Source organism: Medicago truncatula, chromosome 1 (assembly GCF_003473485.1).
Source record: "Medicago truncatula cultivar Jemalong A17 chromosome 1, MtrunA17r5.0-ANR, whole genome shotgun sequence".
Classification (NCBI taxonomy): Eukaryota; Viridiplantae; Streptophyta; class Magnoliopsida; order Fabales; family Fabaceae; genus Medicago; species Medicago truncatula.
In genome coordinates this window covers 16,233,304-16,255,932 of record NC_053042.1, presented here as the reverse complement: position 1 = coordinate 16,255,932, position 22,629 = coordinate 16,233,304, and the positions used below count along the sequence as shown (strand labels likewise).

At 32.7% G+C, this 22,629-nt stretch overlaps 2 protein-coding genes across 2 annotated transcripts; one reads left to right on the top strand and one right to left on the bottom strand.

Moving 5' to 3' along the window:
* Positions 1–9,833: 9,833 nt before the first annotated feature.
* Positions 9,834–13,575, bottom strand: LOC25481194 (casein kinase 1-like protein 10). The gene is made up of 13 exons (XM_013586320.2): positions 13,497–13,575; positions 13,378–13,418; positions 12,382–12,451; positions 12,032–12,180; positions 11,836–11,931; positions 11,492–11,562; positions 11,180–11,241; positions 10,995–11,058; positions 10,823–10,913; positions 10,507–10,633; positions 10,339–10,412; positions 10,189–10,249; positions 9,834–9,967 (listed from the first exon to the last, which is right to left on the bottom strand). The coding sequence occupies exons 1-13, from the start codon at positions 13,573–13,575 to the stop codon at positions 9,834–9,836; spliced, it is 1,119 nt and encodes a 372-aa protein (XP_013441774.2).
* Positions 13,576–14,920: 1,345 nt separating this feature from the next.
* Positions 14,921–18,733, top strand: LOC25481141 (F-box/LRR-repeat protein At4g14103). The gene is made up of 4 exons (XM_024774221.1): positions 14,921–14,979; positions 15,192–15,888; positions 16,001–16,100; positions 18,588–18,733. Exons 1-4 carry the CDS (start codon positions 14,921–14,923, stop codon positions 18,731–18,733), a joined length of 1,002 nt encoding a protein of 333 aa, XP_024629989.1.
* Positions 18,734–22,629: the final 3,896 nt, after the last annotated feature.

The following is a 22,629-nucleotide window of genomic DNA, read 5'->3' as shown; positions in this document are numbered from 1 at the left end:
GTGTTGGTTGCGTAGTTTTTTGACCAGCTCATTGGTGTTCCTTTCCTCGCGATGTCGTCGTCCGACAATCTAGTTTGGTCTTTTCGGGTGTTCTCATCGGCGACGGTTGCTGTCATTGGATCTTGTTCTTGTTTTGGCGGTAATTTGATCATCTTGGTGTTTGCCTCACATGTGTTGTCTGAAGCAACTACGCTTCTGGTTAGCTTAGGAGGTGTTGGGTGCAGTTGTGCTATTGTTGCTCGTTTGGCGGCATTGGTGAAAGTAGTGATGGTTGAACCTTTTGGGTGGTCTCGCTCTCAATAGGTTTTATGGATAGAGGTTTTGTTTTTTGAGATTGGGGTGTTGATGAGGGTGTTGTTCATAAAGTTTGAGGATGTTGATAAGGGAGGCATAACCTTACGTTGGTGGTGTGGTTTTGTTTGATGTCAGTTGTTTGTGACTAGAATCTCGCATTGTTTTGGGTATTAAAATGATTATGTGGTGACCTTAGATCCGAGCCCATCTTCGTTGCCGCTTGCTCATGTTGTATTTGGGTTGTTTCTGTGTTGGTTCGTGTCTTGATTTGGGTGCTTCATTTTTGGGTTTTTTGTGCTGGATTTGTTTGCGTTGTTATACTACCTTGAGACATGTCTTTAGATTATGGTGGGCTGACCATTTTTGCTTCGAGATCGGAAGTTAGCGTCTAGTTTCAAGTTTTTGTGATGGTTAAGGTGTTTTCTCCGAATGTCCGGGAGATGAGGGGTTCCTTAGGGATTTGTTTCTAGAGTCTGGTGGGCTGATCACTTTTGATTCGAGATCGGGAGTCAGTTTCTTGATTCAAGTTTTTTGACTTGTCTTAGTGTCTTTTCCGGCAGACCAAGGATTGATTAGTTGGCGGAAATTTGGCTCAATTGTGGTGATAATGGGAGGTGTCGTTTGTGGTGATGCGAAGTTGAGGAGTTGTTATTAGGGGTTTCAGCGAGGGTGATGCATTATTGGAGTGACTTTGGTATGAGTAACGAACGATAGATGTTTGGATTTTGTTTTCTGTGGCCATTCACGATGGAGGTATGAGGTTTTGGCACAACTTTTGGTTTGTGGGGGTTTATATTGGTCTTGGAGGTTTGATTTCTATTGGTGTTTAAGAAGTACGGTGTATGCATTTTATTTTGGGTGTTCTGCCTATATACGTTGCCTTTTTCTTTGTAGTTTATGTCTTACCATTCCATGTTCTTCTTGTGCAGGGACTTGGTGATTAATAAATTTGGTTGTTAAAAAAAAAAACTAGTAGTTGGACCCATGCATGATAGATAAATTATCTTAATGGCTAATATTTGCAAAATTGCATGCATCACATCTTTGAATCAATTTGAGATTAAATATCAATTAACGGAAAATGAAATAAAATTCATGTCTACTATATAAATAAGTTTGAACAATATAATCTTCGTATAAAACTCTGACAAGAGAATCATGCATGGATTTTATTATAATTGCAGTAGAGAGTGAACGAACATAATGGAAATGCTCATGAATTAATTTCATAATAATTCATTAAGCTTTTGGAGGACTATTAGTATAAAACAATAGTGAGTAACTGTTTTCAAAAATAAAGAATCAGAACCTTAAATAATTTTGCCTTCTCACTTTCATATCAAATAGATTGTTTATATTTTGATAATCTATTGATAACTGAAGCAAATTAGATGAAGTTTAAAGACTTAAAAGGTAGATAAGATCTGAGTTTGACATGACAAACTTAGGAGGATTTTGATACTTCCTTGGTCTAAAATTTACTAATACTAGTATTGGTATTGTAATTAACATACCGTAAAGGTTCAATATGTTGAACTGCAATCCTGCAAACACATTGGTCGAAAGACACCTTGTTCTAAACATTAATACATAAGTTATAAAGCAATTTTAATAACAATACATAATTATCATTATCTAAACAATGTTTCCCACTTGTGCACTGTTACACATCAGTCACATGTTTTTCTCAATATAAATTAGGAGCTACCCACTAACAGAGGGGTGCCAATGATACAATTGAATAGTGAAAAATCTGGCAAAGTATATTAGAATTTTCAGGTTTTTTTCTTTTGTACAACCGAAACACTGTAGAGAATGCGTATTTATTACAAATTGTAGAAAAATTCTATAAACAAATTCCTAACGATAAAGGCTCTTCATGAACGGAGCCAAGCTTAGATAATCATGGAAGAACATCTGAAGGAGCATATGATTGAACAGGCAAAGACCTATGTTGCAGTCCATCCCCAGAGTCATTCCTTCCTGAAAATTCCCCCCGTCTCACCAGATAATCTATCTCGAATCTCTTTTCCGACTAAAGTAAAATTTACTAGGAGTTAGCCTATGATCAAAGTATACCTTTCCTAGAATTAAAATAACACCAACTTTGCAATGCATTATATAAGCATCCATATCATATAAACAAGTTGGTAATAAAGAGTACGCATGCAGAAAAGTTAAACCATTTATCAATTTAAAGCGATGGGTGTAAAACATCTATTGGAAGATTGTATTTCGCATGAAGGGTCGAAACAAGCAAAACTCTTTTGTTGTTTCAGAACATTACAAATACTTCAGAAATTCACAAGTACATAAAGCGACAACAACATGCTACTACCCAATTTATGCACTATAGTTGAGTCTGACTTTGCTCGGTAAATACTAATTGGAAAATCCTTAAAATACACACTTGATAGACTGTTAAAGAAATATCTTTTCATTATATCTGAAACATATTAAGGAATCACGCATCAGAAATATTTTAGGGAAAAACTCCCTCGTATTTCCTTTTTCAAACTTTCAAACCTCATTCCGTTACTATTTTGAGAAAAAAATCGACGGCCATCAAAAGAAGGAATGTCTCTTTAACAGGGAAACTCATGGCAAGCTTCCAATTCAAACATGCATCCGATGTGTTTATGTACTTTAAGTAAGAAGGAATATGTCCAATTAAAATGCATTTACATGCTTTTCATATCCAATAGACACAAGGAATATGTTTTCAACACTCAAAGAAAACACTAAGTGTTTTCAACACTCAAAGAAAACACTCAAAGTTGGATAAATATCTAACGCAATAGTTCAACAAAAAAATAAAATAATACAATTCAATACATATATCTGCAGGAAGAACCCACCATTAGTCTCTATATTGGTAAATAGACAAAAGCATACTCTAAATTAAATGACTCTAAATTAAAAGACACCACCCATTTTTTCCATTTTGCCAACTCCACGAGCGGCCAGCTCAGAATTCTTCCATGCACATATTCGATGGAAAAGATCTAAATCACAAGATAAATTAATCTTGCGGAGTTTGGGAAGTGGCAAGTATTGATCATCAATGTTCAGCACAAAATTATTCTTAGTACCATGATAGTAATGATAATCGAGGTTGAGTTCTTCGAGTAAAGGAAAACGATCAGCGATGAATAAGATATCCGTCTTGAAGATGGCAGTCATTATCGTGCAATTGAAAGATTTTGATAAATTTTGTAACCTTTGGGACGAATCTCGAAACCCATTTTGAGGAATGGCAATTCTGTGGGAGACATTGAGCGATTTGATGTTTGAAGGGAAAGTGGAGATTTCGGTAAAAATCGCTTGGAGGGTACTGACTCCAGAGAAGTAAGTTAGGTCGAGAGATGTTAGGTTAGGGAACCTTTGGAAGAGGTTAGGAATGAAAGGGATTGTTTGATCTATGATTTTGAGGGAGAATCGGAGACGGTTGGTGATGGAGAGAAACTGTTTGGAGACCATCGAGAGGGACTTGAAAGTGTTGTTGTCGCAGTTGAGGATGTGCTCCCAAAGCTCCTCTGGCAAATCTAAACATGTTTCTGTAGCTGCCATTGTTGCAGAACAATCAATTTCTGTTAGTGAATGTACACACAAAGACACGCTATGAAGATTGTACCCTAAATTAAAACATATTTCCTTTAAATTTGTACTGGGATGATGCGTTAAATCAAACAACAGCTCTCAATATATTGTGTATTTTTTGCTTTAGTTTTAGTAAAACCTTTATAAAACTCCTAAACACAATTATCAATATCAGTGAAGAAAGCACACAATCCACACAAATTAATAATCATTTCGCAATGTTTTTTTTAATGGAATCCAATTTGTGTTAATGAATATATGTGAAGCAATATACAAATCAATATGTTGCATAACAAGAGAAGGGAAGCAACTAGACTTTCAAACAATTAGAGAGAACTAACCTATTTGAGACCTTCCGAGGAAGACAGACGAAGGGACGGTGATTAGAGATGGCGACGGCGATTGCATGACAGAGAGCAGAGGCGACGGAACACTGCGTTTTGTTGAAAGGGGTTTTCTTTTTGGTAGAAGATAGAAATAGGTTTTAGAAAGGTTTATGTTTTTTTTTTTTAATTAATTAAAAGAAATTTACATATAAACCCTTATAGATTTAAATAATAAAAGTTGGTTTTTTGGTAATAAGGTTGTGAGAGAATTAGGGGTGTTCATGGGTTGGGTCAACCCAAAAAATCCGTCAAATCCACTCAAAAAAACCTAAAAAAGTAGGTTAGGATGGGTGATTGGGTGAATATGATTTTAAAAAATGATAAACCCATAAAAATAATGGGTTTTGGGTAAAATCAGATCCAGACCCAATAAATTCACTTACCCAGTAATGTTCATATTTTTATTTTCATTTTCATTTTCATATTCATAGAGAGGAAGGAGAATAACAAAGGTAATCTTTCTTTAGAAAAAAAAAAAAAAATTGGTTATAAATCAAGTCTAGTTTGAAAAATTGACACAACAAATTCTCTATATCGAAAATCAAAACATGTTATAGTTACAATTATGATGTTGCACTTTTTAGATATTTTTATGTTAAAGCAATTTTACGTCATCCAACTTTAGTTTGTTGCAAGGATTTTATGATGAAATTTGTTATTTAATATTATAGCTTATTATTTAATAACGCAAAAATATAGTGAAATAGGTTACACAATTTTTTTTAAGAAAATAAAAAGTTGAGTAATTTTTATGAGAAAAAATACGAGCACGCGTCATTTAATATTAACAAAAAAAGAAGAAAAATAATTTGCGTGACCCACAACCCAACCCAAATCAAACCGAAAGCTAGTGGATTTGCCTAAACCCACCCATTAATATAACGGGTGGACGTTTTTTCTCACCTAAACCGGAGTATCCTATTGATTCGGGTCTTGGGTTTAGCCAAACCCAGCCCAAATCCACCCACGAACACCCCTAGAGAGAATGGTTGCTAACTTATTCCCAAAGTGGAAGTAGACTACTTAACGTACTCTTTTATATTTTTAGATCAAATCCAATTGTTAGACTTATCTATTTTATTACCTATTTTATATATTTGGTAGGTGAAGGAGTAAGTAATAACTTATTCCCACTATTATTTTTTTTTGACAAAAGCAAAATGATATTTATTCATTCAAATTGATAGATTACATCGGAAACATCGCTAAAAACGTAAAGGGAGAAACTGCAAACAAGACACGAGAAGACGCGAAATCAAACGCTGCACAAGACGACGAACAACACAATGTCACACTTAGACGACAAAATCACGAAAAACACAAAACGAAACACTTGATGTATGTGAAAACCACTTATTTAAATTGATAGAAAAGGAGAAAAATATGTATAGCGGTGATTCTAGGTCAAAAAATGACCTAAAACCACCTCTCCTTGATGAATCAAAGAGAAAGAAAGTTAAGAGAGAAACGAGTTTCTCACACTAAAATAATAGAGCTGACTAAAATGTCAATTCCTCCCACTAGTTGTTATTAACCTTTAAATACCGCTTTATTTTAGTCATAGTATATCATCTATCCTTTATACATGCATTTTTTTTTTTAACAAAATCATCTATCAACTATACATACATTCGAGGATCACTAAAATGAACAAGTTTATTTATTACTCAACTTTTTATAAAAATTACACGTGGCAAAGGTTGGATCATAAATATATAAACATATTTATTTATTACAATTAATTATAAAAATCATACTAATCTTACTTGATATTTTTTTCAAAAATTTCTCCTAATTTTTAATACATACTTAATAATTACTATTATTAAAAAACCTTTTTTTATTTAAAATTTAATTGTACTTAAAATATATAATCGGTTACAATCAAATAATTATTATTAATACTAGCGAAATAATTATCATTAAAATTTAGATTTTTGAACAAATCATATTCCGACATGATTGAAGCCAACAACTTTGTTGCATAAATATTTTTAGTCTTTATATAATATAAAATTCTAATATGATATTTTTTTTTGTAAAGAATGTCTACTAAGGGGGTGTATTGGATTAGGATTTTAAAAGACTATTTTAGAGGGATGTATTGGATTAGGATTCTATGGGATTTTAAAAGACTTTTTAATTATGAAAAAGTCTTGTGGTATTCAATCAAGACTTTTTGCAATTTAAAAAAAGTCTTGTGGTATTCAATCAAGACTCTTTGTCATTTTAAAAAAGTCTTGAGGTATTCAATCAAGACTTCTCATCATTTAAAAAAAGTCTTGTGGTATTCAAAATCATTCAAATTTCAAAGGATTGTTTAATAAATTGGATTTTGATGGATTTTATGGGATTTTGTAGTGTAATTTTAACAAGAAAAAGTCTTTCATGAAAAGATGAGATTTCTTGAGATTGTTTTTGTTTTAAAAGTTACTATCTCTTTCTCCTCCCTTCTCTCTCTCTCTCTCTCTCTCTCCCCCTCCGTATTCTCTCCTTTCTTTCTTCGTTTCTCTATCTCTCCATTCTCTCTCTCTCTCTCTCTCTCTCTCTCTCATCTCTCATCCCCCCTCTCTCCCTCTCTCTATCTCATAAAAAAATAAAAAATTGTATTGAGAATATTATGATAGAGAGTATGTCGTAATCAATGTTCCGCAAATCGAGTGTTAACTCTCCGAGATTACCGAGTTTACATTTTTAGGTACAAAAATCGTGTTAACTCTGAGGTAAATTCGATTTTTGGTAAAATTGGAAGGTTTAACGAGTTTGACTGAGTTAACACTCGGTAAACTCGTGTAACTCGACCGATTTGTAATGGCTGACACAATATATTTTTTTGAAAGATTTGTAAGTGCTGGCATAATTTTAAATATGTACAATTGAATTTTGTGGCAATAACATTTTTAACAAATAAAAAGTGTGTATTGAGAATAATGTGTTAGAGTGTTTTTTAGTCCTTTAAAATCTTATTAAATTCATAAAATTCTTAAAATTTGAAAATCAATAGTAAAAGAATTTTTTATTGGTTTTATTTTTCTTTATTCAAACGCTAGAATTTATTTGTTCATTATTTTTATCATTCACGCTTGTAAGTTTGTTCTTTTTCCCCTAAAATTCATTGAATCCTTTGAAATTTTAAAATCACATAAAATCCTTTGAAATCCTTAAAAGTCTGTGTGATAAATCCTTTAAAATCTTGAGTGTATAAAGTCTTTTACATAAAAAGTCTTTTAAAATCTCACAGAATCAATACAATCTCACAGAGTCTTTTAAAATCTTAAAGACTTTTTATATGTGTATTGGATTAGGATTTTAAAAGACTATTTTAATATAAAAAGTCTTTAAGATTTTAAAAGACTCTGTGAGATTGTATTGATTCTGTGAGATTTTAAAAGACTTTTTATGTAAAAGACTTTATACACTCAAGATTTTAAAGGATTTATCACACAGACTTTTAAGGATTTCAAAGGATTTTATGTCATTTTAAAATTTCAAAGGATTCAATGAATTTTAGGGGAAAAAGAACAAACTTACAAGCGTGAATGATAAAAATAATGAACAAATAAATTCTAGCGTTTGAATAAAGAAAAATAAAACCAATAAAAAATTCTTTTACTATTGATTTTCAAATTTTAAGAATTTTATGAATTTAATAAGATTTTAAAGGACTAAAAAACACTCTAACACATTATTCTCAATACACACTTTTTATTTGTTAAAAATGTTATTGCCACAAAATTCAATTGTACATATTTAAAATTATGCCAGCACTTACAAATCTTTCAAAAAAATATATTGTGTCAGCCATTACAAATCGGTCGAGTTACACGAGTTTACCGAGTGTTAACTCAGTCAAACTCGTTAAACCTTCCAATTTTACCAAAAATCGAATTTACCTCAGAGTTAACACGATTTTTGTACCTAAAAATGTAAACTCGGTAATCTCGGAGAGTTAACACTCGATTTGCGGAACATTGATTACGACATACTCTCTATCATAATATTCTTAATACAATTTTTTATTTTTTTATGAGATAGAGAGAGGGAGAGAGGGGGGATGAGAGATGAGAGAGAGAGAGAGAGAGAGAGAGAGAGAGAGAGAGAGAAGGGAGGAGAAAGAGATAGTAACTTTTAAAACAAAAACAATCTCAAGAAATCTCATCTTTTCATGAAAGACTTTTTCTTGTTAAAATTACACTACAAAATCCCATAAAATCCATCAAAATTCAATTTATTAAACAATCCTTTGAAATTTGAATGATTTTGAATACCACAAGATTTTTTTTAAATGATGAGAAGTCTTGATTGAATACCTCAAGACTTTTTTAAAATGACAAAGAGTCTTGATTGAATACCACAAGACTTTTTTTAAATTGCAAAAAGTCTTGATTGAATACCACAAGACTTTTTCATAATTAAAAAGTCTTTTAAAATCCCATAGAATCCTAATCCAATACATGTGTATAACAAACAATCTATAATTTTTTTTTGCCTAATATTCAATTTTTATGATATTTTACAAGGGGATCTTATCATGATTTGTATGCTCTGGAACATCTAATGAAACCAACACAATTGGCCAAACAACCAAATCAACACATGTTTCAAATAGGAACTAGATTCATCTAATGATATAATCAAAATTAAATTTCTACTCATGGCCAAAGAATAAATAACTATATCAAAAGAAGACATTACAAGTGATGAGAACAACTAAGAGCTTGATGGCAAGCCACCACTAAAATCCTAGATCCAATGCTTCAAATGTGTCATCGGAATCTCCAAAAATATAACCTTTGCTCTGAATCGCAAATGACTTTATATAGAAAAATTCTTTTACACAAACTCAATACAAGCACTTTTATGCAAGATTTAAAAATTTGGTAAGGAGGTAAAGATGATTTTGTCAATTTGGACTTTTAGAAACTTGGAAGTGCAAATTGAAATTACGAGGGTAAAACCAGAGGTTTTCCTATCTTTCTACCTTAATCTTGGGTATACATACAAAGAAAATCAAGAGCCAACACATAGATGCATGTTTTTTTTATAGGTCATACTCCCCTAGTTCTAAACATTAATACAGAAGTTATAAAGCAATTATAATATCAATCTCTTATTCGTTTAAATTATTGTGAGTCTACACTTTTAAAATTGAACCCACACAAAATGGTGGGATATACATTGATTTCATCCAATAAAAAAGTGAGTGTTAGAGAGAGTGTTGCTAGCATTCCTCTTACATAATTATCACAAAATAATACAACTACTTCATAACTGGTTGCAAAAACTTTAAACCTAAGGAGGCTCCAAACAATGTTTCCCACTTCTACACGGTTACACATTAGTCTCATGTTTTCCTAAATCTAAATTAGTAGCAACCCAATGATGCAATTGAATGGTGCAAAAACTTGCAACGCATATTAGAATTTTCAGTTTTTTCCTTTTGTTCAACAGAAAAATTGTAGAGAATGTGTATCTATTAAAAATTGTAGAAAAATTGTATAAACAAATTCCAAAAGATAAAGACTCTTCATGAACGGATCCAAGCTTAGAAAATCATGGAAGAACATCTGAAGGTGCATACGACGGATCTGCCAAAGACCTATGCTGCAGTCTGTCCCCAGAGCCATTATTTCTTCCTGAAAATGCCCCAACTTCACCTGATATTCTATCACGAATCTCTTCTCCGACTAAAATAAAATTTATTAGGAGTTAGCCTATGATCAAAGTCTTTTCAAATACATATCCTAGCATTAAAATAATACCAACTTTGCGGTGTATCTTATAAACATGCATATTATTTAAACAAGTGGATAATAAATAGAAAAGTTAAACCATTTATTAACTTATCAGCATAGGAGTGAAATGCTTCAGAAATTAAAAGATTCCAAAACTTGTGATAGTTATAAACCTGTAGGCCGTTCTAATCTCTCTTCATATGGTCCTGTATTTAAGACTGGTTTCACATTTGGCTGTTGAAAATGTAACGTAAAATTAAATCAGCGAGAACAAGAACGAATACTTATAGATGAAGATGAAAACTATTATGAGAAGTACTCACACTTGTTTTAGAAATGGAACCACTTTGTGGATCCTTCAATGTAGTCCAATCAAATACGAAGTCATACTGATAACCTGCAAAAGCATCATTTGTTATAAATTACTTTGAGATTTGGAAGAATTCTCGAATGAGAAACAATAAAGCATTATATATCTACAAGAAGATAACCTTCACTAATGAATAGTTCCCGAAAGAGTTTCTTAAGATATGAATAATCAGGTTTATCTTCAAACCGCAATGATCGACAATAGTGGAAATATGACGCGAACTCTGTTGGATGTGACTTGCACAAGACCTGTTCAAGAAATTGGAAATTTGTAACAGTTGAAACTTTGGAAAATTGATTAGTTTGTTGGTCAATCAATTTAATTCAAGTAAAAAGATTATGGGGATTAAAAGGACACATTTAAGCATGATGCAGAAAAATAAGGGTAAACAAACAACAATCATCCTGAAAGAGCTTCTTGAAACTAAATATTGCTACCTCTATTGGAGTTAGCTTCTTTTTTTCCCTTATCCATTCATATTTCTTCTCTTTGGTGACAGCTTTCATGCCGTGCCCATACCATGGAAGACTAAAACAAAATTTCTATAACAAGTTAGAATGTATAATGACGAGGACAACGAAAGAAGCAAGAATCCAGCGTCCAACCAACCTTCCTCTCAAAAAGTACATTAGAACATAACCAAGCGATTCTAGATCATCTCTTCTGCTTTGTTCTGCAAGATAATCAAAACAAGAGATGTAAATGTACATCCAATTTATTTAAATAAGAAATTTAACAAATAAAAAAAAAAGAGAGCTTCTTCATGAGTATGTTAAATAAATTGCGCAACTTACCATTTCCAAGGTGAGTGTTAAAACTTGCATATTGAGCAGTTCCAATGAGACTCTTGTTTTCCCTGTTGAGAGTAAAACAGTGCAGTCATTCATGCAACATCAGTGGAAGAATGTGTATGAAAATAATTATGGTTTTAATTTAAAGAAAATGAAAAACTAGCTTTAAAGTCGAAACAAAACGTAAAGGGAACAAAATACAAAGGAAACGCAGAAAAACACAAACTTAAATGTAACGGTAGAAAGATGAGATAAAGACAAAATACTTGAAAGGAAAACAAGTTTGACATCCCAAACAAGTTATATATTAGTTACCTGTATGGTATGTGCCTTTGTGTTTTAAGATCACAATATTTTTTTGCAAGTCCATAGTCAATAATGTACACCTGTAATAATTAAAAGGAAATCATAAAATTTAACATAAGGCCTATATGGTTTCCGATTGTATTTTACTACTTCCATTTAACAAAGTGACATTTTTCATTTTTGTATTTGAAATAGGAAATAATAAATGAAACTAAAACGTTTTCCCAATATAATCAGACAACAGATTCTTTGAACTTGAAAAATGCCTGTGATAGATGTAAGTCATGGTTAATCTCCTTAGCAGATACGTGCCTAAATTACATTATATGCAAAAATAGTGATACATTAAATACCTGATTTATCTTGCTGCCTGAACCCATCAGAAAGTTTTCGGGCTTTACATCACGATGCAGAAATCCACGATAGTGCATATACGCTACTCTATTTATCTAGGTAAGATAGTACACATGGAATGTAAATCAGTAAAATACTTTTGCCTCATGTTAGAAATATGGTTTTCTTGAAATTAAATATTAAATATATACTTACTAGTTGATCGGCAAGCATCAATACTGTTTTTAAGGAGAATTTTCTATTGCTGTAATTAAATAAGTCTTCAAGACTTGGTCCAAGAAGGTCAACAGCCATCACGTTGCAGTCACCCTCGACTCCATACCATTTTATATGAGGTATGCCGGCTTCAAATAAAAATTAGCACATTAAATACTCAAACTATTAGGTTTGCTTCGTGAAGCCGGTATATAATAATACAAAAATCATATCGTGAAACAATAGCAATTTGTTTAAATTCCACTACGCTAGAGCTCTGTTATAGCCGGTTATTAACAAAATTGTCGGCTACATGAAAAGAAACTGAACAGGTACTTAAGAAAACTTACTTCCTCCTTGCAGAAGCCTGTACAATTTAGACTCATACAGAAGCTGAGGATACTTTGTCTTCACATGTTCCTGAGAAGCCAATGAAAATGTATTAAAAAGAGTGATTATGAAAAAAGAGTAAAAGACGAAAGATTGTATTTCACGTGATGGATCTTGACAAGCAAAAGTCTTCTATTGTTTCAGAACATTACAAATACTTCAGAAAGTTGCAACTTGCAAGTGATAACTCAATTCAGAGTTAAAGCTCATAATACATTATTTTGATAACAAGTGTAACACGCAAATAAAAATCCCGACAAGTAAATATGTTGAGTTAATTTATTGAAAGGGCAGGTGATGCGTATAGGTAAGATGTGTATGGGTACGAGTCATGGCTCTATATTTCAGTTGTAGTCGCGGATGTGATCGTTGCAATTACTATCATTGCACTGCTGCGCATTGCATTAAGGTTGTTGTAGCGTGAAATAATTTTAAATTTTCAAAAACTATATAAAGCGACACCAGCATGCTACTACACAATTTATTCCCTATAGTAGAGTCTGACTTTGGTCCGTAAATACTAATTGGAAAATGCATGAAATACAAGCTTAAGAGACTGTTAAAGAAATATTTTTTCATTATATCTAAAACATATTGGAATTTAGGGTTCCAAATTTAAATTTTTGGTAAGATGTTTTTGAACAAACATGCCCAAAATCGTTTGATCGCGGTTACGCTGCAGCCATACATGTGATACAAAGTTCACACCGCAATTACGGTGCCTTTGCGGCTGGGGTGGCCACCGCATCAGAAATATTTTAGACGCAATTGCAGATGCTTACCGCAATTTGAAATCATGGAACAATCAATGAAGTTGCTACCATGGGGGTTTGGATACAAATATTTTGTCCAACTACGTTAAGGGGACAGACAGGTATTGTATCTACCAAAACCCTACCCATCGCCATCCCTACAGAGAAATTGGAGTGACAAGAGTACATAACAACTTCACTCACCAGCTTAAGAGCCACTTCCTCTTGAGTTTTCACATCAACACCTGAAACAAACAAGTCCAAATTATTCAAAGAGAACATACAACGATAAAAAGGTTAAAAAAAATGATAAAAGTGCATACCCATATAAAGCTCCCCAAATGCTCCACTCCCAAGTTTCCTTCCAAGCTTGAACTTTCCACCAATAACAATATCCATCATATATAACCAATATTCAGAATTTTTCTTTCTGCTCGTGAAAATCAGAATTTAATTTTTTCTGGTCGTGAAAAAGAAGCCCTAGCTTGCCGAAAAAGAAAAGGTATTTATAGAGAAAATAGAAAAAGATAGAAATGTGTAAACCGTGTATCCGGAAAAGGAATGCAACGCCATATAGAGAGGACTTATGAGCTCCGAAATTGTAGAGATTTTATATATAGCAACGAAAATAAATAAGAAAGATTGTGGATATTTTGTGATGATTTGAACCGAAAGATTCATGTTTTTTTTTTTAATGACACAAACAACAATTTTATTATAAAAATAAAATAAAATTGTTAAGGGTATAATTGGGATAACGAAAAAGTAAGTATAAATATACTCATCTAATTTGTTACATTTTTTAAATGATAAAGGAAAAAATCATATATATATATATATTCACATCGTGTTTGTTACATTTTTTTAATATTTTAATTTATTCTTATCTATTTTTTACGTGTGTTATTTGTATTGAAAATTGAGAGTATTTTTGAAAAGAGAAAAAGTCATCCCAAAAGAGTTGAAATGAGTTATTTTCTTTATATAGTATAGATATACAAATAACGTGACATGCATATCAGATCAAAACACATGGCTTAGTTATGAAAAGTGTTGTGTACCATGAGGATGAAGCAAATTCACTCTTATATAGGTTCGCTTGTGGCATAATTGTCTCCGATTTATGCGGCATGTGATTAGAAGCGGGAGTGGACACGTGTAGCGTGAACCCGGCAACAAGGAGGTGTGCTCCAATGTGGCACGGCGCAGGCATGTTGGCGTGCTCCTTTGAATGGGAAGTCTTAAGGCAGCGTATTATTATACACGTGTAGCCGTGTGAGTGGTCTAGAACAGACATCAAGACAAAAAATCAAAGAGTGTGTTGAGAAATAAAGTGGAATCATATATGTACAATTTCAATACATTTTACTTTTGTTTATAGAAAAAAATACCTTTTATTTTTGTTCCGATATCAAAAAGATATATACGTCCCCCTCAAAAATAAATATATATACTTTTATTTAAAAGCAAGATGCTTATAACATTTCATTTATAATCAAAGATTCAATATAGTTGGGTGTTTGGGTATATATATATATATTTTTTTTTTTTGAGGGAGGTGTATATGTTTTTTATTTTTTTGTTACAAATCAAAGAAAATAACAATTGGGCTTGAATATCAAAATGAATACGTTTGTGTTTATAACCGTATATATCGAATGAGAATACACCAGATTCCAAACTAGGGTTTTTTTTCATTGACCGACCAGTGTTATGATCCTCCCTCACCCATTGCAATGTCACGGCGATGGAAACTTTCGGTTCCAGAAGACAGAATCAGTGTCCTCCCGGACTCACTTCTTTATCGTATTCTTTCCTTTCTTCCGACCAAAGACGCTGCCGCCACAACAATCCTATCAAAAAGGTGGAAGCCACTATGGCTCTCACAACTCATCTTCAAATTCGATAACCAAAGCTTTCCAAATGCTTTAACCATTCATAATTTTGTGGACTCTTGTCATCGCCAATCGAGATAAAACCCTACCAATCGACCTTAACTGTTTGTTCTTTCCTGAAAGGTCTCGGTTGCGGCTTTCAATTCCAGGAGAAGACAGAATCAGTGCTCTACCGGATTCACTTCTTTATCACATTCTTTCTTTTCTTCCAATGAAAGACACTGCCGCAACAACGGTCCTCTCAAAAAGGTGGAAACCACTCTTCCTCTCACAACTCATACTCAACTTCGAAGACAACCCTTTTCCAAACCCTTCGCAATTTCGACGATTCCTCAACTCCTTCATCGCCGAGCGAGATAATAATCTACCTATCCTCTCATTCAACCTCAAATGTCGCTTCCGCTATTTCAAGTACGATATCACCAAATTTGTTACTAATGTAGTTCAACGAGGAGTTCAAAACTTAAGCATTGATCTATTATTCCACGGCAGAGTCCCTACTTGCGTTCTAACTACAAAAACCTTGGCTGTACTCAAATTGAAGAGGTTAACATTTGATGTTCCACACGTTCATCTTCCGTCACTAAAAGTTCTTCACTTAGAACATGTCACTTTCGGATATTTTGAATATATCACCAAACTTCTATCAGGCTGTCCCATTCTAAACGAATTGGAAACGAAGGATTTATTCATAGAGCAATATTCTAGGGTTCTAAGGGTGGTGGTTCTAAGCCTTCCCAATTTGGTAAGAGCTAATATTTCTGATGATCTTATTCGGTACGATTGGCTTCATATGGCGCAGCATCTGCGCATACGACAGGTATGTATGTGTATATCTATCTATTTATCTATATATCTTTCTATGCAAATCAGTCGTTCAAACTTATAAAATACTGTTAGTTTTTTACAAATGGGAGTAATACACTTTGTAGTGGTATAAGATAGCTAGCTTGTGGCTTGCTCTAAAATGGATCAAGGAAGAAGTTGGCTATATCTTTTTACAGAGGTCTAGGAAGAAGTTTCGACAGTTATGTATTTTACATTATTTTAGGAATATCTACTAGGTGTAGGCTTTAGTAGAATAATCTAGTAATAACTAGAATAGTCTAGAAAATTGTAGCACATTTCAACATTCCTCCTTCATACAAATTTCAGAAATTTGGAGCATAGTCCGCAACACCTCAAACATGACTCTTGGTAATGCCTTCATCTTCACAAAATTTATCAAACTCATTGGAGTTGTACTCTTTGCCACGTTCACTGATTAGAGCTTTAATACATTTTCCACTTTGTTTTTCAACAAAGGTCTTAAACTTTTTTATATACCTTTGATCGAAAGGTATTTTCAATTGTGTCATCATCATGCCTACTCAATATTTTCTCATAAGCTTCTAATGAGCCTATTAATTATGTCACTGACAAAGTAGACAAATCTTCGGTTGGCTCAATTGTAGCAACAATTGCATCATACTTATGAGGAATAGCAACAATTCTTTTTTCGAGAATATTATATTACTAGATTTTTAGTCTCTTAAATTCAAAAAGTTAATTAGTTTAATGATTAACTTCACACTTAATTTGTAACTCATACAGACAAGGGAGATTGTATTAGACAGCATGTTTCACAATTTGACCCACCTTGAGCTTATATTCAACTTTATGCATTCATCTGGATCGTTGAAGTGGAGCTGGATAATGAAACTGCTTGAAAATTTCCCCAAACTTCAAACTCTTATCATTGAAGAGGTTTTTAATCTTAAGCATTTCCATTGCCCTATGTTTTTTAGGTTGTACTTCTATATATATTTTTAAAAACAACTCAATTGTGTATAATTGTCAGGTTGATATAGTACACAATTTCGGTGACAAAGGATGGGAGGACCCAAAAGTTGTTCCAAGATGTCTTTTATCTCATCTTACAACATGCTCACTTAGAAATTACAGTCGCATAAATTGTGAGCTTCCATTTGCAAGATATATCATGCAGAATTCAAGAATATTACGCACCATGACAATTCAGAGTGCCGAATTCTTAGATACAAATACAAAGCTCCAAATGTTCATGGAATTATATTTGTGCCCAAGGAATTCAATCACATGTCAACTTTTATTTATTTGAATGATAATGGATACAGCAAGAGTGCAATAGCAGACTTAAGCTTGTCACAGACATATTAAATTTATTTTCAGTCTTTAGATTGTTTGTTTATGCTTTAAAAACATTGATCTTTCTTTAAATTATATATCTGGAACTATACATTTGTCAAACCATCTTCTTGTGATTGTCCCTGTGGCTGTACAAGAAGCCATGCATTCTGTATATAAGTAGAAATAAGTCGGTTTGATAAGGAGGTGAAGATTATTTGGTCAATTTGAACTTTTTAAAACTTGGGGTGTAACTTGGTCTAGCTTTGTTGGACAATTGTCGAATAGTGTACAATGGTTCAAACGAGGAATTGAAGGGAAGAAAGAAGGAATCATCTTATGTGTTAGCTAGCATAAACTTCACCAAATCATGACCAGTAAAATCTTTAAGCTCATATATATATATATATATATATATATATATATATATATGTTTACGAATAAAAGATTAAGGTCTTTTTTTTGTGGTGAGAATATGATCAACTTCAAAAAATTATATTATTTTGAGAACAATTATTTATTTTTTCCCCAAAAAAAGTAATTATATTTACTTCATGAAGTAAAAGTTTATTGTCATTCGTCACCTGCATATTTATTATCCTTATTTTTTTTTTTAATTTATGGAGAGATACATTGCATATTGTCCATTGGCTTGACAAAGCTACATTTTATCACATTGGATGAGAATGATCTCGAAATCGTTATGCATTTTTAGTTTTATCAAGTTCAATATGTTTAACTCCTATAATATTATAGAGTCAAAAAAACAAAGAAAATAAATTTGTAAGAGTATAAATTCAAAATTCTGAAATGTTATAGGGATTAAAAATGGTTTGAGAGTTTTTCCTTAAGAACTAATTTCTCCTAAAGCAGTTGTAATCAAAGCATTTTGCATCTCTTACGACTCTTACTTGGTTAGTTGAAAGTCCTAAAACCACATGGTATCAAAATCTTTGACATGGGCTGAATTTCGTGCACATGCTATGACATGTTGTGATGCAAGTGGTTTCTATATGTTTTGCAAGACTTAAACTGCCATGCCTTAGTTTGATTCTCTCTTTAGTGCTAACAATTCAACTATATTCAAAAAATAATTTAGTACCATATGAATGTGTTTAGAAAATTAGCAGCCTTATAGTTAGTCATACATAATTATTCAGTACCTTATATATGTGTTCATAAAATTGTATTTTGATTATAAAAAACAATTGATGATATGTATGGCAGTTCGATGAAGTTTTTTTATCGAGAGGGAAATCCTGTAGAAGGTCAAAGAAAGATGATGGGTCGAAGGCTATGAATTTACTATTCAATTGATTTCATTAACAATGTATTTATGTATCATAAAGATTTCTTCTATTTTTGATGTACCAGTTTTTCCTTTGGGAGATGGTATTCCTTTCCATGTCTTACACACACTTAGCTCTGGAACGTTGTCAAAGAATGAGAGTTGTTATGGTTTATCTTATGAAACTCAATTAAGGTATGATGATGGAAGTAGGACTATAGAGAAGCATTGAGGCATTCTCTATTTATGAAGCGTGACTCAAATTGAAATGAAATTATATTGTGAATCTGAATACAATAATATTGATAATGGTTAATTGAAATTTGATTAGAAGATTTGTTTGTAATTACAAACAAATTAAGGAAGGAATTGGCATGATTGTTCTAAGCATTTGTACGTCCCACATCGAATATATCATAAAAAAATCAAGTATATATAACAATCTAACATGCTTGATTGTTTGCTGAGTTGGGTAGCGCCAACTTGTGACCCAAGTGGGAGCACCAAAGTGATGGAACGTGGCTACGGCTTGTTTGGCTGGTCTGTTAGCTGCAATATGTTGGCCTGCCCGCTCCAAGTTGAGAGTTGTGCCTCGGGACATGGGTGAAGGTCTATGTCTCTTGGTCCCTAGACGAGGGGGAATTGCGTGAGGCTGGTTTCACAGAGCAGCGAATACTCCTGGCTCCCAACAGTGGAGGGACTACAGGCTGCTGCACTTCCAGTCCACTAAGCCCGGTGAGCCTAGCCTTTGAACCATCACTTTTTAGTGGTCAGTTTTTGCTCGTTAAGGAAAGAAAAACATTAATGGCCACTCGGTTATTAAGTCTATGATCTCTATTGGATCCATTTATTTGTGAAAAAATTAATTAAATAGCAAGCACGGTTGTTAAGGTTGTGATAATATATGTTTACGAATAAAAGATTAAGGTCTTTTTTTTGTGGTGAGAATATGATCAACTTCAAAAAATTATATTATTTTGAGAACAATTATTTATTTTTTCCCCAAAAAAAGTAATTATATTTACTTCATGAAGTAAAAGTTTATTGTCATTCGTCACCTGCATATTTATTATCCTTATTTTTTTTTTTAATTTATGGAGAGATACATTGCATATTGTCCATTGGCTTGACAAAGCTACATTTTATCACATTGGATGAGAATGATCTCGAAATCGTTATGCATTTTTAGTTTTTTCAAGTTCAATATGTTTAACTCCTATAATATTATAGAGTCAAAAAAACAAAGAAAATAAATTTGTAAGAGTATAAATTCAAAATTCTGAAATGTTATAGGGATTAAAAATGGTTTGAGAGTTTTTCCTTAAGAACTAATTTCTCCTAAAGCAGTTGTAATCAAAGCATTTTGCATCTCTTACGACTCTTACTTGGTTAGTTGAAAGTCCTAAAACCACATGGTATCAAAATCTTTGACATGGGCTGAATTTCGTGCACATGCTATGACATGTTGTGATGCAAGTGGTTTCTATATGTTTTGCAAGACTTAAACTGCCGTGCCTTAGTTTGATTCTCTCTTTAGTGCTAACAATTCAACTATATTCAAAAAATAATTTAGTACCATATGAATGTGTTTAGAAAATTAGCAGCCTTATAGTTAGTCATACATAATTATTCAGTACCTTATATATGTGTTCATAAAATTGTATTTTGATTATAAAAAACAATTGATGATATGTATGGCAGTTCGATGAAGTTTTTTTATCGAGAGGGAAATCCTGTAGAAGGTCAAAGAAAGATGATGGGTCGAAGGCTATGAATTTACTATTCAATTGATTTCATTAACAATGTATTTATGTATCATAAAGATTTCTTCTATTTTTGATGTACCAGTTTTTCCTTTGGGAGATGGTATTCCTTTCCATGTCTTACACACACTTAGCTCTGGAACGTTGTCAAAGAATGAGAGTTGTTATGGTTTATCTTATGAAACTCAATTAAGGTATGATGATGGAAGTAGGACTATAGAGAAGCATTGAGGCATTCTCTATTTATGAAGCGTGACTCAAATTGAAATGAAATTATATTGTGAATCTGAATACAATAATATTGATAATGGTTAATTGAAATTTGCTTAGAAGATTTGTTTGTAATTACAAACAAATTAAGGAAGGAATTGGCATGATTGTTCTAAGCATTTGTACGTCCCACATCGAATATATCATAAAAAAATCAAGTATATATAACAATCTAACATGCTTGATTGTTTGCTGAGTTGGGTAGCGCCAACTTGTGACCCAAGTGGGAGCACCAAAGTGATGGAACGTGGCTACGGCTTGTTTGGCTGGTCTGTTAGCTGCAATATGTTGGCCTGCCCGCTCCAAGTTGAGAGTTGTGCCTCGGGACATGGGTGAAGGTCTATGTCTCTTGGTCCCTAGACGAGGGGGAATTGCGTGAGGCTGGTTTCACAGAGCAGCGAATACTTCTGGCTCCCAACAGTGGAGGGACTACAGGCTGCTGCACTTCCAGTCCACTAAGCCCGGTGAGCCTAGCCTTTGAACCATCACTTTTTAGTGGTCAGTTTTTGCTCGTTAAGGAAAGAAAAACATTAATGGCCACTCGGTTATTAAGTCTATGATCTCTATTGGATCCATTTATTTGTGAAAAAATTAATTAAATAGCAAGCACGGTTGTTAAGGTTGTGATAATATATGTTTACGAATAAAAGATTAAGGTCTTTTTTTTGTGGTGAGAATATGATCAACTTCAAAAAATTATATTATTTTGAGAACAATTATTTATTTTTTCCCCAAAAAAAGTAATTATATTTACTTCATGAAGTAAAAGTTTATTGTCATTCGTCACCTGCATATTTATTATCCTTATTTTTTTTTTTAATTTATGGAGAGATACATTGCATATTGTCCATTGGCTTGACAAAGCTACATTTTATCACATTGGATGAGAATGATCTCGAAATCGTTATGCATTTTTAGTTTTTTCAAGTTCAATATGTTTAACTCCTATAATATTATAGAGTCAAAAAAACAAAGAAAATAAATTTGTAAGAGTATAAATTCAAAATTCTGAAATGTTATAGGGATTAAAAATGGTTTGAGAGTTTTTCCTTAAGAACTAATTTCTCCTAAAGCAGTTGTAATCAAAGCATTTTGCATCTCTTACGACTCTTACTTGGTTAGTTGAAAGTCCTAAAACCACATGGTATCAAAATCTTTGACATGGGCTGAATTTCGTGCACATGCTATGACATGTTGTGATGCAAGTGGTTTCTATATGTTTTGCAAGACTTAAACTGCCGTGCCTTAGTTTGATTCTCTCTTTAGTGCTAACAATTCAACTATATTCAAAAAATAATTTAGTACCATATGAATGTGTTTAGAAAATTAGCAGCCTTATAGTTAGTCATACATAATTATTCAGTACCTTATATATGTGTTCATAAAATTGTATTTTGATTATAAAAAACAATTGATGATATGTATGGCAGTTCGATGAAGTTTTTTTATCGAGAGGGAAATCCTGTAGAAGGTCAAAGAAAGATGATGGGTCGAAGGCTATGAATTTACTATTCAATTGATTTCATTAACAATGTATTTATGTATCATAAAGATTTCTTCTATTTTTGATGTACCAGTTTTTCCTTTGGGAGATGGTATTCCTTTCCATGTCTTACACACACTTAGCTCTGGAACGTTGTCAAAGAATGAGAGTTGTTATGGTTTATCTTATGAAACTCAATTAAGGTATGATGATGGAAGTAGGACTATAGAGAAGCATTGAGGCATTCTCTATTTATGAAGCGTGACTCAAATTGAAATGAAATTATATTGTGAATCTGAATACAATAATATTGATAATGGTTAATTGAAATTTGCTCAGAAGATTTGTTTGTAATTACAAACAAATTAAGGAAGGAATTGGCATGATTGTTCTAAGCATTTGTACGTCCCACATCGAATATATCATAAAAAAATCAAGTATATATAACAATCTAACATGCTTGATTGTTTGCTGAGTTGGGTAGCGCCAACTTGTGACCCAAGTGGGAGCACCAAAGTGATGGAACGTGGCTACGGCTTGTTTGGCTGGTCTGTTAGCTGCAATATGTTGGCCTGCCCGCTCCAAGTTGAGAGTTGTGCCTCGGGACATGGG

Excerpts from the sequence above, each read along its gene's own strand:
- LOC25481194 (XM_013586320.2), bottom strand. The coding sequence starts at position 13,575 with ATGATGGATATTGTTATTGGTGGAAAGTTCAAGCTTGGAAGGAAACTT. Across the intron at positions 11,932-12,031 it reads TGATGCTTGCCGATCAACTA|ATAAATAGAGTAGCGTATAT; the intron begins GTAAGTATATAT and ends TATCTTACCTAG. Across the intron at positions 10,634-10,822 it reads AGAAGCTAACTCCAATAGAG|GTCTTGTGCAAGTCACATCC; the intron begins GTAGCAATATTT and ends TTTCTTGAACAG.
- LOC25481141 (XM_024774221.1), top strand. The coding sequence starts at position 14,921 with ATGGAAACTTTCGGTTCCAGAAGACAGAATCAGTGTCCTCCCGGACTC. Across the intron at positions 14,980-15,191 it reads CCCGGACTCACTTCTTTATC|GTCTCGGTTGCGGCTTTCAA; the intron begins GTATTCTTTCCT and ends CTTTCCTGAAAG. Across the intron at positions 16,101-18,587 it reads GAAGAAGTTTCGACAGTTAT|TTTTTCCTTTGGGAGATGGT; the intron begins GTATTTTACATT and ends TTGATGTACCAG.